The 13,532-nt window shown below is 33.2% G+C and overlaps 2 protein-coding genes across 2 annotated transcripts; one reads left to right on the top strand and one right to left on the bottom strand.

The window, feature by feature from the left end:
* Positions 1-966: 966 nt before the first annotated feature.
* p24-1 (transmembrane emp24 domain-containing protein) lies at positions 967-9,216 on the bottom strand. Its single transcript, XM_088262351.1, has 4 exons — positions 8,998-9,216; positions 7,616-7,733; positions 6,690-6,817; positions 967-4,908 (listed from the first exon to the last, which is right to left on the bottom strand). Exons 1-4 carry the CDS (start codon positions 9,148-9,150, stop codon positions 4,675-4,677), a joined length of 633 nt encoding a protein of 210 aa, XP_088118477.1. The 5' UTR covers positions 9,151-9,216; the 3' UTR covers positions 967-4,674.
* A 263-nt stretch (positions 9,217-9,479) lies between these two features.
* GCS2beta (glucosidase 2 subunit beta) lies at positions 9,480-11,794 on the top strand. The gene has a single exon (XM_088262346.1). It carries the CDS (start codon positions 9,541-9,543, stop codon positions 11,158-11,160), a length of 1,620 nt encoding a protein of 539 aa, XP_088118472.1. The 5' UTR covers positions 9,480-9,540; the 3' UTR covers positions 11,161-11,794.
* Positions 11,795-13,532: the final 1,738 nt, after the last annotated feature.

Genomic DNA, 13,532 nt, shown 5'->3' with positions numbered 1-13,532 from the left:
TTTCAGATAACTTTTAAGAATTAGACTGAAAACAAACATTGTTTTTTTTTTTAAAATACCATCAGTAATAGTTGGTTGACTATTACCCAAGTAATACTTACATAAGTATATTTTACAGTAATGTGCAAAGACAAATAGCGGCAAGCTAAAAACAGTAGTTTTGAGATAAATGAGTTTAAAGTTAACTTAAAGTGATGCTTTTGCCAACACATGTAACAAATTAATACAATTTTGCGGCTATTTGGAAAATGAATATCTCGGTAAAGGAAAGAGATAGAGCAAAACTGTGATTGTGTATGATAGAGCCCAGTTATAAGAATCCTTTGAGCCGTGTTACGCCAAACAGCCGCAACTTGAGTTATGGCTAGTTGCCTTTACAAATTAGTACACACGTACCACGTTTTGACCTGGAAATGAATTAATTGAATTTCAGACACTTTTTACGAAAGAAACTGGTTCCATAATGTTGTCTATCTGGAGCAAATTAATTACAAATATTGAAAAGAGGTTCAACTGCACACACTTATATGAAAAAACCAAATAGATACATTTTTTTTGGATTTCAGTCCGTTGATTCTGAATTGAGGGGCTTCACAAGGTAGTATATTTTCATAAATAATTATTTTACTAAAATTTCTTTACATACTAAGTCATGTAAGGTATGGGACCATGGCTAGTGTTGCATACTCTGGGTAATTATTTCTAGATTTGAACCCACTCACCACAGTTTAATAATCTATTATTGATAATGGACCGCTTCGACCTACGAAAATAGTTTGGAATTGAAATATTTGTATATATAACAAGAACACAATTGTTTCTTTAAATATATAGTTATAAAATTTGTTTATGATCATTTTTTTGCAAAATTTATACATGTTGGAACACTTATTATAAAGGAATTTAAGGAGATATTACGAGACGGTTTAAAAAATATATTAAAAACATATAAATAAAACACCAATGTGAACACAATGAAATTTATTAATTGCCAAATTTATGCAACATAATAGAAACCAGCGACTCAATCACAAAAAATTTGATTGTTAATAAGCCAGTTAAAGAAGATGTGTACAAAATACAAGTTAATAACTTTTTTATTATTCTTTTTTTCAAAGTTATTTCAATTCAGTCTCAGGTTTAAAAAAGTAAATAATGAGATTTCATTGTTATTGGAATGGAAGTAATACCACCTGAATAACAGAAAGTAAATAAAATCAATTTACTTTTAAAATTATTTGTTTCATTGTTTGAGTATATTTTTAAGATGCAAAAGTGGGTTATTGTCTTTTTATTGTTGACATAGCATCCCTATTTTATGGGTATTTTTAATTTAATTTTGTTTATTGAGCAAATACACTTATAACATTTATTAAAATGAAAACCTATGTAATTTAAAATTGCCAAAATTGTATTCAAAATTATTTATTATTTTTGGAATTTAGGTTTTATAAAGAATAGGTTTTTCCTAAAGATATGGGATTATTTAAAAAAAATATTTAGCTAAAATTATACTATTATGGGGTACTTTAATAGTTTTCAATTTAATTTTGTAATAATCAGCGAACTAAATAAGATAACTTTCTTCAGGTGGCATCCCAAATATTTATTTACATATATATTTTAATGTACATCTAGACCAGGCCACAATATGTTCAACACAAAGTAAACCATTTAAATTACGTGTAATTTAAATTAAATAGGTAAGTAATTATGGGTAATAAGGATAGTGCACATTGAAACGGTAAGATTAATGGAAAGTAATAACTTTTTACTATTATACAAACATTTTAAATTGCGAACCTAAAGGTGGAGACTAACCGGAGCATTTCGTCACACGTTACGATGCTAGCATTCAGGCAGTCAGTACACCGAGCCGAGCGCTCCATCCATAGTTTCGGATGCTCGCCGCGAGCGATGTTACGACGAAATGCTCAGGTCAGTCTCCACCTTAAGATATAATGGAACTTGTAGTCTCACTTATGTGTGCGGGTGAGAACTCCATCAATCCTCTCTTTATGACTCAAGTTCGTAATCTAGAAGGTTCGTATGATAGTCTTATTGGTGGAATTTGCTGCACAATAATAAATAGTGACTTTCATTAAAACGCTAAAATATATTTTCATTATTTTATTAACTCGGGTGGTATTTACACTGTAGAATCACAAATTGTTTTCAATATGTATAATCTATGAGATAATACATAATAATTTATACATAATGATGACAAAACAATACATCGGGGTGGAAAACAAACGCATAGTGACCAAATTGCCATTAGTTCACATGATATGCGTGACTGTTGCAGAACAGTATTTCGGCATGTGTACAGTACATGTAATAACAGTTGACATTTACTACTAACATTTCTAAGAATAATTTAGGGAAAATTACGATGTGTTGCATTGTTATCAGGCGGTTTTTCCATTAACCCCGACCCTAATTATAATCAGACAGTCTGCCGCCCGACCCTCAGTATACTAATCACAAGTAATCGCAAACCCAATTCCGATCTGTACAATGTTTTTTGGCATCTCTCGCGCTCCACCATGAGTAAGCAAATAGAACTCTTATAAGCGTCTACTGCTCTCTACCAACAGTATGTAAAAGACGCTTTAAAGCGTTTCCCGCAAACAATGTGCTAATAGTAAATTGGAGATTAATTTGGGACATGATCATTTTCCATAAGGGCATTATTTATTGATTTGCCATCAACTTTGTGTAATAACAGGAGCATTTCAATATTAAAATAGAACATTAAAATATGACCACTTTTTAAAATTTATAAACATAACTAGTTTCGACAATTAGATGTTATTAAAACTAGTCATGTTTACATTAATAAACTCAAAAAAGTGGTATTATACAAAGTGTTTTATTTTTACATTTAAATAATGACATGGGTTTTTAAATTACAATTAATTCTCTATGGCCAAAATAATTTATAAACCATTATATTGGTCAGTGTATGAAATTACTCTGCATTCTACAATTATATTAATATTGTTGGTTTTGTAGTATTTTATCTGATGTAACTGACAAAGCGCCGATCGTTGTACGTGATTTTTTTCACCATCTTTGAATATGTATATTGCAAAGTTACATTTTAGAATTATCTATTACATAGAAAAGATACATATTTTCACTCTGAATGGTTTTTCATATCAATGACAAAATTAACAGAATAATACCAAAATATATCATACACCCAGTTAATTATATATAGTTGTAGTAGCGTACCGTATTTTTGTTTAGTTTCTCAATTACTAATTTCTTAACTGTTGAAACTGACAAAGCGAAGTGCCACAAAAAAAATACCTACCGTTTGTCATTAAGATTGCTGTGATACAAATCCCCTCAACACACCTTAACAATGTTGACCGAAACCTTTTATTTATTTCAATTCTTTGCGGAATCAGGTTACTCCTGACAAATTGTCTAATATCTTTTATTTATTCTAATTCTTTGCGGAATCATGCTACCCCTGACAAATCGTCAATAGCCGTCGTAACATACATATATGTATATACTATGTACACACAATGCACGCAGAAATGAACAAAACATATTCCTTATTATTCTCATTAAAGCTGCAAGTCAAAAACCTTTTTTAAATTTTATCTAACTGACTCTACAGAGTATCAATTTAGATTGCAAGCTTCTCCTTACATCACCGTAATGCCCTCCGAGGCACACAACCTATATATGCGATGAGAACAATAAGAAAAAACAAACCAGTGCCTCCTTTATACATATATGAACAAGCTGTGGACTTTGTTCGGCAAAATATATCAGTTCTTATTAGTAAAATGGTGTTTGAGGTTTTCTAGCATATTAAATTTTACAGTTCATTTGTATTATTTTGTCTAATTTATTTAATATTATAATACAATTACATAATGATTTAAAACATAAACAATGAAATATTTTGGTATGAATATATATTTATGATGATTAATATACTGTTCTGCTAAGTAAAAACACAGTAATCACAACAACCGCAAGTAATTTAGTTAATATTGCTTGCATATGTGAATAATTTCTTTTGAAAATGACAAAATATAGCATTATTAGCAACTTGTATCAAGGAAACATGGTAATATTTTAAATGAGTTCATTTAAAATACATTTTGAGGTAAAATACCTTGAACTGCAATAGTAAAAACTGTCTTTTTACTTAGTATGCAATATATAAAGTACCTGATTGGATATATAGTTGTTAAATACACGTATGTATTAAATGTTAAATCGAAATTGAGTGACATTTTCAAACGAATGACATTCGTTTGAAAATGTCATAACTAGGCGAAACACTTGTCACAAATTTTTTGTTTTTTTGTTTTTTTAAACAATAAAATACAACTTAGTAGTCTCAAAAAATCAGTGTTTGATAAATCAACATTCAACATTTAATACATAAATTAAAATGGAGTTCTACAAATTAAACGCCAAATATATAAATATGTGAAATACATTGAAGCGCAGCATTGTATTTTGTATAATAAAGAAGGCACCAAAACAAACACATTCCAATACCTAAATAATAATTTACAAGTCTTTTTCCTCAAGCTCACGATCACCAAACATTCAGTCACGAGGATGAGAGCGAAACTCTCCCGACCGGATCAGGGTTGCTTTCTAAGTTAGCGGCGGCCGATAAGCGAGAGCCGGACACTACATCCTGCCGTAGGTGGCTGACGGCCGGTCCGTGAAGAAATTCTTCAGGATGAGGACCTGGCCGACGGTGATGACGAAGATAGCGAGGCTCTCGCCGATGGACCACCAGTGGACCCGCTCGTTGATGTCCTCGGCTCTCTTGCGGCCCTGCGCCTCCCGCAGACGGTGGTGAGTCTGGAAATCCAGGATCTTGTTCAGCGACTGGTGGACCTCTTGGGCTGATGCTTCCAACTGGAAATTGAAAAATATATGTCAGTAAAATTTTATTTTTCAGTATGTGTAAAAAAAATGTGTAGGCTTTTTTGCCAGTTTTTAATGGATTTCAATATTTTCACTGGTTCAAATGTCTTTTTCAGTGTAAATTTTTATTATTATTTTATTTCATATTTTACTATTACAGATAAGGTTACAGTTTGTAGGACAATAAAATTTATGAGCATATAAAAAATATCAAAAGAAATTATCTCTACTATAAAAACAAAGACTGAAAACACATTTAAGTTAATAGTGGTAGATAACCTAATTTTATTGCTCCTGTATAAAAATATCTATATTTGTACAAAATGCAATAATTTTGTCTCTTGAAAAATTTCTAAAATGTTATCAGGCCTTATTCCCCCTTCCCGACACACAAACTAACATCACTATATTACCACCTTAAAACATCTGTGTCAATAGCTACAACAAAAGACTCTTGACTCGTGATAACTTTATGATAGCTACTGTTTTACCAATAGTATAGGAAAACTAATTAAGAACGCTGCCATGTTTTCATGCTAATATTATTTTATAAAGAATGATAAAGAAATGTATGAATGTGTGCATTTCATGTGTGCAGGTGATTTCATGATAATTGAATATTGGTAATATTTAAATATTGCGTGTAATTGAAGGCTAACATTGGATATCTTACTCAAGGTTTCAATTGTATTAAATTATGTATAAGGAAAATCACATTTAACATAACTACATACTTGATTGTAATATTACTGACAGGTGTAATGGCATAGTTAGGTAGACTAAGAAACTGGCAATACTTCCATCTCGATGTTATGTCGCCTAAGGTCTGGGCACGTTCTTTCAGTGTCCGCTCACAACAGAGAAGCAGAACTTTCTAAATAGCTGAACATGGCCAGGAATTTAACTCCCCACCCAATTACCCACCCTTCTTTCTGAACCTAAAATTGCGGTTATAATTTCTAAAATGATAAAGCTAAACGCATTTAAACTATGAAATTTTGTATTAATTTTTATTATTATTATTTTCGTTTGTAAATAAAAATAATACTTGACACCGGCAGAAACATCCTTTCACTGGGTGACTGCCAAATAAATAATTTAACAAAAAAAAAGTGAATTCAATACCCGTCAATTGAAAAATAAATTTATATTCAGTTGGTCTGGGTGAAATAATATGTAATCCAAACGTCCTTTCTATATCCTTTAAACCACCTGCAGATGAGCTTCTATAATAGATGCTTAGTGGATTATTTCTTTTGAAAAAAAAACCAGCTAAAAGATAAAACACAGGATTTTTATTAAAGAATATTTCAATGCTGTCGTCACCTTGTAATTGCAAAAAAGTAATTTCTATTGAAAATCATCAATTGGGGACACTAGGCTGTATTTTTTTGTCTGTTAATTTGTACATTCATTTCTTGTTCAGCCGACTATATGTAAATTGATAATATTTTATTCTTAACGGTACAAAGATCACTGTATTTATTAACTTTATGTAGAATTAGTATGATCACTAAATCTATGACGATTGTTTCATCTACTGATATTATTATTACTTATATAGCTGTTTGCAATCAGAGGGTAGATAGTAGATGAACATTTAAAAAAACATAAATTACAAATTGATGATAATAAGGAAGGCAAAGGAAAAAGGGAGTTTAGGGAAGGAGGTAGGGGGAAAAACTAAAGGATGAGGTTTGATGGACAGTTAGGAGGCTTATATTTGTATTATTTTCAAATGTTGTTCACTGTAATGAGGTTATATTCTGTACCTGTGTGAGGACTGTGGCGTGTTCTCCAACTCCAGGTAGGGCCGGCTCAGGACCAGCTTGGAAGTCCATGTAGACAATTTTATGGGAGAATGTGCTAAATTCATTACTGAAGCAGGCAGTGTAAATGCCTGAAAAAAAAGTAATTTTTTTTTAAACAAAGAGAAATATTTGTTTTTAAAAAAAAAAATTATTTACACAAATATTTCAATTGCATACTATTTCTGTGAGCTTGAGCGGCTCATTATTAGAAATAGTTATCAAATTGTGGCAGAGTGGGTTCGAACCGAGAAACTGACTTAAGAGTCCGCGACACTAACCACAGGACCATAACCTGACACAAATTCAAATTCAAACAACCAACTCCAATACAAAACAGTTATACAATTTTATGAAAATACAATGAATAACCGGTAACAGAAAAAGACTAAGTATAAATGAATATATCATTGACAGAAATCATAATAAAGTATTCAACATTTGAGAAAAAACAGTGTAATTTTTTTTGTAACAAAAAATCATAATTTTATTTTAATTAAATGAATATAAAAAAATCATCCTGATACGACCATCAAAGGCTGGTTAAAGTGATCACTTTACACACATGTAACATTCACCAATTCTAACCATGATTCAGTAATAATACTCAAATTCTTGTAATTTCTATATATATACTGTTCAAATTCGAAACATAGTGCTTGAATCACTAGAATTTCACGTGAGACATCTACGGTAAGATGAAAAAAGCTTCTTATTGAGCAGAAACTCATTCAATTGTATGTGAGGTCCGAATCCTGGATTATAATCATATACATGAGAAACGCTAGCGTTTATTTTGTGTTGTAAGAAAATTGAATCACAGTACTATTTTCTGATTTTCATGTTCAACAATTTACACTATAATTTAGTAAATAAAATGATAATCTTACCATCTACAGGAGCCACAAACGTGTGAGAATCAAATTGCATTTTGATTTGTTTATACAATACTTCTTTAGTCGGAGATTCAAGAATAACATCCACATCGTACTGACCTCCGGTGACAACCTACAGACATTTGTAAAAATAATTAGTATTGACCTGAAAATATTTCAAATCAGTTGCGACGTTTCCTTCACCGCAATTGAGATATATATTTTTAATTATCTTAAACACCTATTTTCTTAAGAACCATTATTTCAAAAATAAATTTACAATAACAGATATATAAGTTATGTTATTTTTTGACCTCTCATCAAAGATGAAGAAGAATATGGAAATCTGAGCATTTACGGGGCTGACGACCGTCAAAGGCTGGTTTAAATGATCACTTCACACACGTGTAACATTCAAAATTCTACCCATTATTGATAACCACACTACTCAAATTCCTGGAAGTTCTATATATATGAACCAATTTTGAAATATTGTTCTTGAATCACTAGAACTTCACTAGAGACATCTATTGGTGAGATGAAAAGAAGCAAATGTTGCAGATATATAAGTTATTTTAAAAATGAATCACTTGTATTATACCACTTAGAGTTTTATTTCATTATACATGACTAGTTTTGAAAACTACAGATGTTTTTATTGACAGTTTTTTAATTCACCCGTCAATATGAAATAAAACGCTATAAGTATAATATGAAATAAAACGCTATAGTATAATACAAGTGTTTAATCTTTAAAACAATCAACATGTCGTTCCACAAAGTTAATGCCAGATCAATAAATAATATCTCTCACACATTCCAAATCAAGCAATCGATCATCAAGTGAGATGCAGACATATTTTGCCAAGTTTAGCATTTTATCATGTAACTATACAAAAGGATATTTTTATTTAGGATTATTTCCACATATGTTAGTAGTACGAAGCATCATGAAATTTACAGTCAAGAATATTAAGATACATAAAAAACAATGGCTTTATACCAACATATCAGAAGATCAGGAAAGAAATTTGAAAACTATTGATTTAAGATTAAAATATTTACGTGACAAAAATAGGGAAATGGGTAAGGAAATAGGTACTGTTTTAATGGAAAATGAAATAAATATCATTTGTTGTGTAAATTAGAAATAAATATGTAAAGTTTACACTTTAAAACCAAATGTAATATATTATCAACGCAGGCAGGTACGCAAATTTGCTATCGGTATACGTAGTGACTAACCCCTAAACAAATTATTGAAATGAGTGAAGTTTTCACAGACCTTCTGTAATTTCTTTAGTGCTAAATGATTTGCCACCAGTCATGTGTCAAAAGAGAGTATTACATTGAATAGAAAACTCGTAAAATCATTAATAACTAAATAAGTGCATTACCTGAAATTCTAAAGTCGCCGAAGTATTTTTCTGAATTTCTTGGTAGAAACATTCTCTAGCATTATCCGGTAATTCGAAAGTCAATTCCACACCGCCGGAATAATCTAAATGAAGAAGCGATATGACCAGAAAACATCCCGTCCAGAGCTTCATTTTTAATAATTTTCTGTTATCAAGAAACAGAAAATCTTACAATTTGACACATAATACACCACCACTAATATGAAGTTAGCTGTGTATATTTCGAACGTGGCCGGAAGCATAGACAATAAAGTGAAATGCGCAATATTTGAATAATGTATTTTTAAACGCATGAAATGAAGATTATTCTTCCAATATTTACGACCAAATATATTTTGAAGATATTCATCACATATAAATAATATCTAATTAATTTTTTTCAAAAATATTGAATCGATTATTGTGCAAAATATCACGAAAACTACCTACTTTGACCGGAATGTGACGTTTCTAGTCTGACTGCACCGGAACGTTCGCAACTTCATGTCGGTTGTAGACGGCCGGTGAGAGAAACGAAACACGATGATTCTGTCAAATTTTTATAAAGGTGAATTATTCCTCCTTTCTTTCACTATTTTACTCGTTTGCGAATGTTCCGAAGTGCCGAGGCCTCGCGGAGTTTCCATTTCCAGAGCGTCACTGTACGCTCCGGGTGAGCATTTTACTTGTTTCGATGGGTCCGACACTATTCCTTTCGATCAAGTCAACGACGATTATTGCGACTGTTTGGATGGAAGCGACGAGCCCGGGACGTCGGCGTGCCTCAACGGAGTGTTCCACTGCACTAACGCCGGCCACAAGCCTCTCAACATACCTAGCTCCAGAGTGAACGACGGGATCTGCGACTGCTGCGATGCCTCCGACGAATACGCGCATCCCTCATCTAAGTGCGTCAACAACTGCAGCGAGATGGGGCGAGAGGCGCGGCTGGAGGCGCTGCGCAGGGCCGAGCTGCTCAAGGCCGGCAGTCAGCTGCGCGCCGAGGTCATTCAGAAGGGCGGCGTCATGAAGCGCGAGATGGAGGACAGGATACAGGAGCTGGAGAAGAACAAGCAAGAGGCCGAGCTGCTCAAGGCCGAGAAGCAGAGGCTCAAGGAAGACGCCGAGGCTTTGGAGAATGCGGCGCTCAAGCAGTACCGGGACGCCGAAGACGCGGAGCGTAAGATCAGAGAGGCGGAGGAGGCGGAAGCCAATGCCAAAGAGGCGGAAGAAATTTTCCAAAAGTTTGACTCCGATAAAAATGGTCTTCTCTGTATCGCCGAAATCCAAACTAGATCCACTTTTGATAAGGATAGAAACGGAGAAGTCTCGGAGGAAGAAGCCCTGTTCTTCTTAGCGGAAAATGTGGAGATTGCGTTCGCCGACTTTTTAGAAAAATCTTGGCCGCTTATAAAGCCGTATCTCATGATAGAAGGAGGTACTTTCAAGCCGCCGGCGACTCCGGAAGTCGACGACATGTTGGAGGGGCACGAAGGAGAGGATACCGACGGAGATACAGAAGACCACGAGGATGACTCCAGTCAGAGAGAGAGCTTGGAAGGAGAGGAAGACGGTGATGACGAAGAGGCGGCGGAGAAGGACATCGTGGACGAAGCCGCATCAGAGGACGATCACCCGGAACCAGACCCTCAATATGACGAGGAGACACAGCACCTGGTGAAAACGGCCTCGGAAGCCCGATCCAAATTCTCAGAGGCCGACAGAGCCGTGCGCGATATTGAAAATGAAATCCAGAAGATTAAAGAATCTCTGGAAAAAGACTACGGTCCTCAGGAAGAGTTTGCGACTCTCTCAGGTGTCTGTCTGGAGTACACAGACAGAGAGTACTTGTACAAGCTGTGCCCGTTTGACCGGGCGAGCCAGCAGCCCAAGGGCGGGGGGTCGGAGACGCGGCTCGGCACGTGGGGCGAGTGGGTGGGGGAGGGAAACCGCTACAGCGCCATGCTGTACTCGCAAGGCACGGCATGCTGGAACGGCCCCAACCGCTCGGCCAGAGTCAACGTGCACTGCGGTCTGGAAAACAGCGTTTATTCCGTATCCGAACCTAATCGTTGTGAATACGTATTCGAGATGAATTCTCCCGCAGCGTGTGTAGATGATAATACGGACAGTTCCCAGCACTCGGAGCACGATGAACTATAACAAACTTTTGTTGAATTGTGAAATCCAGTGGTACCGCGGATAACCGTCAGTAGAATTAATTAAATTATATATAATTTGAAGGACTGAAAATTCAGATGTGAAGAACATTTTTTTTTGCTGATTCCCACAACACATTCCTAACGCATTTAGGTGTTACTTGAATAGTGTTATTTTTTTCTTTTTTTTTTGTAAAGATTTACCTTATATAATTATTGATATTTAATTAAAACGTACATCGTTATATTTGTAGTGTTTTGGTGGTTTTTACATTCTTTGATGACCAACCTTAAAAAAAATTGTTTGATATAAAGCAGTATTAGTAAATATAGTCACAAAGAATTATACTTCATTGCATCGCACTTGAAATTATGTGTTGCATTATCGTGTTAGGATTATTTGGTTGTTTGTGTTGGCTATTTTCAAGATAACCAAAGTATGTTTAAGAATACATGTTAGTTGAATATTGATAAAAAGACTCAGATTAATTGATAATGAACAAATCAAGGAAGGTCGGGTAGGGGGTAGGGGGTAGGGTTACGGACACTATTTTGATAAATGAAACATCTTTAGTTGGAATTTGATAATCTTTTATAAATAATATCAATAATTATTCTGTATAATAAATTACAATTTTTACAAATGTGTGTTTTTATTTTCGTAAAACGAAGACAAGTAAAGTAATACACGCAAATTTTAGGGACACATAACGGTTTCGCATCTTTTGAAAAAATAGACCGAGTTCAAGGTACAATATATATCGGTAGGTAAACAACTTTTAATCCAAAACGTTAAATATTCAACACAGACTAATCAGTGAATGAAGAATATTTTGCTGCCAGTTTTTAGGAAGTAAACATAAAAATATTGTATGCAATACTTCTAAAAGAATCATTTGTCTTTCGAGCATTTGAACATAACGTTTTGGATTTACAATTATTTACCATGTAAATACTAATAATACTATCCTATTACTGGGAAAATAAGTTGCTTCAGTATTTTGTATGGTCAACCATCTAAAATAACACATAATTTCTGAACAAAATAATAAATGAGGCATATAAAATGACACTCTGAATGTGACCCCTATCTGGATCCAACAGTGCATAGCGTCGGAGTGACACGGTGTTAACTTGATTGCTAATTATATGAAGGCAAGGTGACAAGTCCTGCATGCCAGACTACGGGATAAAGTAGTGAAATTGATTTATTTACACTTCTACAGAATATATGTACATTGCCGGGCTTATTGTTTAAAAGCTTTATCTACCAACCAACCAAAATTTGATGAAATATTATATTTCCCAGTAAAAGGATGATATTTTATACTGGTGAGAATATTCTAGTATATTTCTGCTATCCCCGATTATTTAACTTTTTTTTTTAAATGGAAGAGCACCATGTGCCGAGGTTGATATAGTACAATGTCGTTGTGTTTTATCTATCAGTAATTATTAATACATATTTTTTTAACTAGGGAAATTTGATTATCGATATACATATTAGAAATTTAAATTGTAATCGCTAAAAATATTAGTAAAACAGGTTGTCAGTTGCTTTGAGAAGTCAATAGATGTATATATGTATAAACATACGTTATTTAAGTAATATTGGATTACACACCGAAATTACATTGATGTAGTTTCTTTTCATTTTATGAAGAGGTTTCACTTGAATTCTTTTAAAAAAAATAATGTAACAATAACATTTGAAAAAGACAAATACTGAAATCAGGTTTAATGCTGATTTTTACATTTTTTGTGATCAATTACAAATTTAAGGAGTGCAACATTAATCAAAGTATTCAGTCTTATTGTTTGGTGCATACTGATTTTTCAATGTTTTATGTTTAATACTCAATGAATATTTAAAAAAAGTACCTTACAGAATATAATATTATTAGGGTTTTAATTAATTTTAGTAATTTTTGATTGAATATCAGGGTTATAATTTTATCTATCTCTACCTGATATTTTTATATGAGATTTATCCGATAGTTTTGTCAACATTTTACCATTTGGGATGTAAAATTATGAAATGATTTGCCAAAGAAATTGATACTTTTTATCGCTAGTTTTATTTAGTATCTAATGCAAGCATGTCATACTCGCGGCCCGCGGATACCCGCGGTTATATTTTTGTTTATTTTAATTCTTCATTGAAATCATTTTTTGTACGGAAACATATGATATTCTTTTACAAAATCATTAAGTTGGATCTATTGTACCTAATGTGACTGTCTTTGATGATAAATTATTTACTTTTTCAAGTTTTTTTTAAATGAAAATGAGATTTTTTGATGCATGGCATACCCAAAATACCTTATGCGGCCCTTGGTGCTTATTGAGTTTAAAACCTCTGATCTAATGAATCAA

This window comes from Brachycentrus maculatus, unplaced genomic scaffold (assembly GCF_059751285.1).
Source record: "Brachycentrus maculatus isolate JH-2025_06_01 unplaced genomic scaffold, ASM5975128v1 h1tg000176l, whole genome shotgun sequence".
NCBI lineage: Eukaryota > Metazoa > Arthropoda > Insecta > Trichoptera > Brachycentridae > Brachycentrus > Brachycentrus maculatus.
This window is presented reverse-complemented; position numbering and strand designations above follow the sequence as displayed.

What these genes read in the sequence shown, in the direction of transcription:
- p24-1 (XM_088262351.1), bottom strand. Translation starts at nt 9,150, where the DNA reads ATGAAGCTCTGGACGGGATGTTTTCTGGTCATATCGCTTCTTCATTTA. An exon ending in GTTTGTGGCTCCTGTAGATG is followed by an intron (nt 6,818 to 7,615) that starts GTAAGATTATCA and finishes CTTTTTTTTCAG; the next exon opens with GCATTTACACTGCCTGCTTC. An exon ending in ACGCCACAGTCCTCACACAG is followed by an intron (nt 4,909 to 6,689) that starts GTACAGAATATA and finishes TTCAATTTCCAG; the next exon opens with TTGGAAGCATCAGCCCAAGA.
- GCS2beta (XM_088262346.1), top strand. Translation starts at nt 9,541, where the DNA reads ATGATTCTGTCAAATTTTTATAAAGGTGAATTATTCCTCCTTTCTTTC.